The sequence below is a fragment of the Panulirus ornatus genome, chromosome 9 (assembly GCF_036320965.1).
Source record: "Panulirus ornatus isolate Po-2019 chromosome 9, ASM3632096v1, whole genome shotgun sequence".
Lineage (NCBI taxonomy): Eukaryota > Metazoa > Arthropoda > Malacostraca > Decapoda > Palinuridae > Panulirus > Panulirus ornatus.
Genome location: NC_092232.1, coordinates 240,277 through 245,692, shown reverse-complemented (window position 1 = coordinate 245,692; position 5,416 = coordinate 240,277). Strand labels below are relative to the sequence as shown.

The window sequence follows — 5,416 nt, the reverse complement described above, 5'->3', positions numbered from 1 at the left end:
TAAAATGTAAATAATCGTAAACTGAAGCTCTATTTCATATGTATATATTTGCTTATCAACACTAATGATGGCACTTTGCCTCAACATGTGGCAACCCAGCCTCTCTCTCTCTCTCTCTCTCTCTCTCTCTCTCTCTCTCTCTCTCTCTCTCTCTCTCTCTCTCTCTCTCTCACAACAGGTTGGCTGGACATACATCTATAAACCACCCCGTCACTTGTAGCAAGTCATCCTCACTATACCACATCCTCACTATACCATAACCTTACTATACCAAATCCTCACCATACTATATCCTCACTGTACCACACCTTCACTGTACCACATCTTCACTATGCCATCTCCTCATTACGCCACACCCTTACTGTACCACATCCTCACTATCCCATCTCATTATAACACACCCTCACTGTACCACATCCTCACTATACCATCTCCTCTTTATAACACACCCTTACTGTACCACATCCTCACTATACCATCTCCTCATTATAACACGCCCTTACTGTACCACATCCTCACTATACCATCTCCTCACTAAACCACACCCTAACTGTACCACATCCTCACTATGCCATCTACTCATTATAAAACACCCTAACTGTACCACATCCTCACTATACCATCTACTCATTATAAAACACCCTAACTTTACCACATCCTCACTATACCATCTCCTCACAAAACCACACCCTAACTGTACCACATCCTCACTATACCATCTCCTCATTATAACACACCCTTACTGTACCACATCCTCACTATACCATCTCATTATTACACACCCTTCCTGTACCACATCCTCACTATACCATCTCCTCATTATAACACACCCTTCCTGTACCACATCCTCACTATACCATCTCCTCATTATGACACACCCTTACTGTACCATATCCTCACTATACCATCTCGTCACTATAGAACATCCTCACTATACCCTATCGTCACTAACAACTTCCGGACACACTCTCCCACAAAGGACGTACTTTAAGGTTGATGTTATTTGCCTTTCTCTTCCCATAAGATACTCAGGTTATTTAATCTAATTTGAAAATGAATAAATTAGTACGTATTACTATCATCACCCTTATCCTGGGGTTGTCTCTCCTCGCCGTGATCTTTACTGCGAACTGGTTGCTGCTGGCGGAGCAGGAGAGGCTCTCGTCCCTCCTGCAGGCGCGACACAAGGATTCCTATTCAGTATCAATACCTCTTCTGGGCACATTCATACCCAAGCCCTTGGAGCTTCCGAGGGTGCCAAACCCAGACGTGAACGCTCTCTTCGTTCTCCCTCAAACACTGAAGGACGTTCTTGCCCTACGGAAGATGGTGTACCAGCCCGAGGCCCTCACCTTCGTCGACCGCCTGAAGGTCTTCCTGTATCACTGCAGTCTTTCACTCTTGGTGGTGCCTGTAGTGGTGCTGGTAGTGATGGGGCTCTTAATCCTGGGACTGTGCATCCTGTACCGTTACAAGAATATCCTGATGGGACTCTGGAGGAGACTTAAGGGGCTCCTTCTCCGGGGATTGTGCATTCTGCACGAAAAGGTATTCCGTCGCAGAACTGAGCAAGCTCAGTGCGTGCACAAGAATTTCCTGAGTGGCCTCTGGAGGAGACCCCAGCTGTCGTCCAGGATCATAAGATACATACTCGTTGCGTGCACCGTGGGCTTCATGCTTTTCCTGGTTTTGCCGCATAATACGTTGGCTTTCAGGGTAGACGAATTCTATTTGATGGTCGTCTATATAATAGTTGAACTATGCCCAGAAGCCCCAGACACTTCAGAAGACTCTACTGAAACTGTTGTACTCTCTCCAAAAGATGATGCTCCTGAAGTTTTTGACACTCCAGATGATGCTCCTGAAGTTGTTGATACTCCAGAAGATGATTCTTCTGAAGTTGAAGACACTCCAGAAGATGATGCTTCTGAAGTTGAAGACACTCCAGAAGATGATGCTTCTGAAGTTGTCGAAGACACTCCAGAAGATGATGCTTCTAAAGTTGTCGAAGACACTCCAGAAGATGATGCTTCTAAAGTTGTCGAAGACACTCCAGATGATGCTCCTGAAGTTGTCGAAGACACTCCAGATGATGCTCCTGAAGTTGTCGAAGACACTCCAGATGATGCTCCTGAAGTTGTCGAAGACACTCCAGATGATGCTCCTGAAGTTGTCGAAGACACTCCAGATGATGCTCCTGAAGTTGTCGAAGACACTCCAGATGATGCTCCTGAAGTTGTCGAAGACACTCCAGATGATGCTCCTGAAGTTGTCGAAGACATTCCAGATGATGCTCCTGAAGTTGTCGAAGACACTCCAGATGATGCTCCTGAAGTTGTCGAAGACAATCCAGAAGTGAATGCTTCTGAAGTTGTCGAAGATACTCCAGAAGATGATGCTGATGTAGTTGTCGAAGACACTCCAGAAGATGATGCTGATGTAGTTGTCGAAGACACTCCAGAAGATGATGCTCCTGAAGTTGTCAAAGACACTCCAGAAGATGATGCTCCTGAAGTTGTCGAAGACACTCCAGAAGATGATACTTCTGTTCAGAGTGGTAGGAGCAACAGGAAGACTCCAGCTCAGAGTAGTAAGAAGACCAGAAGTCGTAGGAAGAAGATCAGACCTCGTAGGAAGAGGAGTACTCCAGCTCAGGGTTCTGGTAATAGGGATTCTCCAGTTCGGGAGTCTGGTAAGAACAGAACCCCAGCGAAGGACTCAAACACCCACGAGGCTGGTAATAATGACTTCAGGCGAGATAGGAGGTGGTTGGAGTTTTTGGAAATGCCAACTGAAGAGAGAGAGTTTGTCCAGAAGGAAACCCCATCTATTGAGGACGAATTTGGTATTAAGATTAAGTTCCCCAAGAGAAGGAACTATATCATCCTGCAAGGAGGACGTCAAGCTGTCAGTCAGGCTTGCCTAAAACTGCAGCGTCTGGTGGACCTGTCTCGGCCCAGCGGTGTCGACCTCCTCGCGGAAGTGAACAATACCTCGTACAGGGTTCGTCCTAACAGAATTTGGCCATGTGGGAACGTCTTACGAAGGGTGAATGTTGACCCCAGTCTTCATGGTGTAGTTATTGGTAGATCGGGGCAAACCGTGCAGGGCATTAGAAATAAGTATTGTGTTGACATTTACGTGCCCGGGAAGTCAGAGGAGTACAAGACAATCGATATTGTCGGACAAAGTAAAGATGTGCAGGCGGCCAAGAAGGAGGTGCTGCAGCTCATTAGACAAAGCACCAGGCGTTCCTCCAGAATGTACGGCAACTTTCTGAGGCGCTCCACCCAGTCCTATGAAAGAACGTCCAGGAGGAGGGGGCCTAAGGCTGTGTCTGGTGATGTAGCCGAAGAGGTGAAGCCTGAAGTTGTGACTGATGATGTAGCCGAAGAGGTGGAGTCTGAAGTTGTGACTGATGATGTAGCCGAAGAGGTGGAGTCTGAAGTTGTGACTGATGATGTAGCCGAAGAGGTGGAGTCTGAAGTTGTGACTGATGATGTAGCCGAAGAGGTGGAGTCTGAAGTTGTGACTGATGATGTAGCCGAAGAGGTGGAGTCTGAAGTTGTGACTGATGATGTAGCCGAAGAGGTGGAGTCTGAAGTTGTGACTGATGATGTAGCCGAAGAGGTGGAGTCTGAAGTTGTGACTGATGATGTAGCCGAAGAGGTGGAGTCTGAAGTTGTGACTGATGATGTAGCCGAAGAGGTGGAGTCTGAAGTTGTGACTGATGATGTAGCCGAAGAGGTGGAGTCTGAAGTTGTGACTGATGATGTAGCCGAAGAGGTGGAGTCTGAAGTTGTGACTGATGATGTAGCCGAAGAGGTGAAGTCTGAAGTTGTGACTGATGATGTAGCCGAAGAGGTGAAGTCTGAAGTTGTGACTCATGATGTAGCCGAAGAGGTGAAGTCTGAAGTTGTAGCTTCTGGTGATGACTGGCGAGAGGATACGGAGGGGTTCTGGCGTCTTGATGATGTAGCCGAAGAGGTGAAGTCTGAAGTTGTAGCTTCTGGTGATGACTGGCGAGAGGATACGGAGGGGTTCTGGCGTGTTGACTGAAGAGCCTGAAGGCTGTGGAGTCTGATAATCCAGCTCCCCAGGCAACACTGCCACCATCCCTTTCCCCAGCACTATTGCCACCATCCCCTTTCGGGCAACATTGCCACCATCCTCTTCCCTGGCATCACTGCTATCACACATCTCCTCCCCCCTGCCTGATGTTCATCGTCCTCTTGTCTGCTTTGGCGCATCTTACCCGCTGAGCACATCACTTGAGGCCCAGGTACACGTGGTTCCCTTCCCATGATAAATGGTGAGATAAATATTCTATTATTTTATATTTTTCAATGATATATCATCAGTATTACTATCTTTTTGGTGTACGTAAGGGGGATTATCCAAGTTAGTCACTCCTTTGATTCATCTTTCGAGGTGCTTTCATGCTTCTCATGACACATTTTCCCTACAGAGACCTTTACCCGTCATGCAAAATTTTTTTGTTGGACAGAAATTAAAAAAAAAAAACGTTACAAAATTTTTAGAATTAGTATGGGAGGGTATTGATTGAGAGGGATGAAGGCATGTGTAAAGCATCATATTGCGGAAGAGCGGTGGAGTTTCAGAAGTGGTAGAGGGTGTGTGGATCAGGTGTTTGCTTTGGAGAATGTGCATGAGAAAATCTTAGGAAAACAGATGGATTTGTATGTAGCATTTATGGATCTGGAGAAGGCATATGACAGGGTTGATAGAAATGCTTCGTGGAAGGTCTTAAGATTATATGTTTCAGTACCCAGGTAGTGCGAAGGTGAGCTAAAATCACTGCCAGAGTTTTTAGTGTGTGAGGGTAACACATGAACTCGGCGCGTCTGTCTTGGAAGTTGTTGTCCTGACCTTATTAAGACCTTTGACCTCTGCTCTTACCCCGCATGTGATAACCCTCGAAGACCTTTTCAATATGAGATTAATAAGTATTTTGCTACGTGACAGATAGACAGACGAAAATTTCAGACAAAGGCATTCTCTCCTAAAGACAGATGTCAAGAAATTCTGCCAAATGATAATGAACAGTATACCATTTTGATATATATATCAACAAAGGTTGTAATATCTATCAGATAGTAGACTTGCAAAGCAGAGTTAGACCCTAAAGGTGAGCAACTTTTTAGGCGAGTTTATTGGCCTATATATATATATATATATATATATGAAAAGAAATAAAGTTATCAAGTACCGATAGCAGGGTATTCCTGTCAGATGATTCATGTGCTATATGTGTGTGTGTGTGTGTTCTCAGTGTTGTTGGTCTGGTACATGCACCTTGATTTTTCTTGGGTAAACAAAGAATGGGAAAAACGAAAATTTATCTCCAAAATATGATGAAATGTTATATATATCACGTCCCTCGGGGGCAGCCTAC

The 5,416-nt window shown here is 45.5% G+C and overlaps 1 protein-coding gene across 1 annotated transcript; it reads left to right on the top strand.

Annotated features, from left to right (window-relative positions):
* The first annotated feature begins 1,053 nt into the window (after window positions 1–1,053).
* On the top strand, window positions 1,054–4,348 carry LOC139750150 (uncharacterized). Its single transcript, XM_071664476.1, has 2 exons — window positions 1,054–3,864; window positions 3,904–4,348. Exons 1-2 carry the CDS (start codon window positions 1,054–1,056, stop codon window positions 4,057–4,059), a joined length of 2,967 nt encoding a protein of 988 aa, XP_071520577.1. The 3' UTR covers window positions 4,060–4,348.
* The last annotated feature ends 1,068 nt before the right edge of the window (window positions 4,349–5,416 follow it).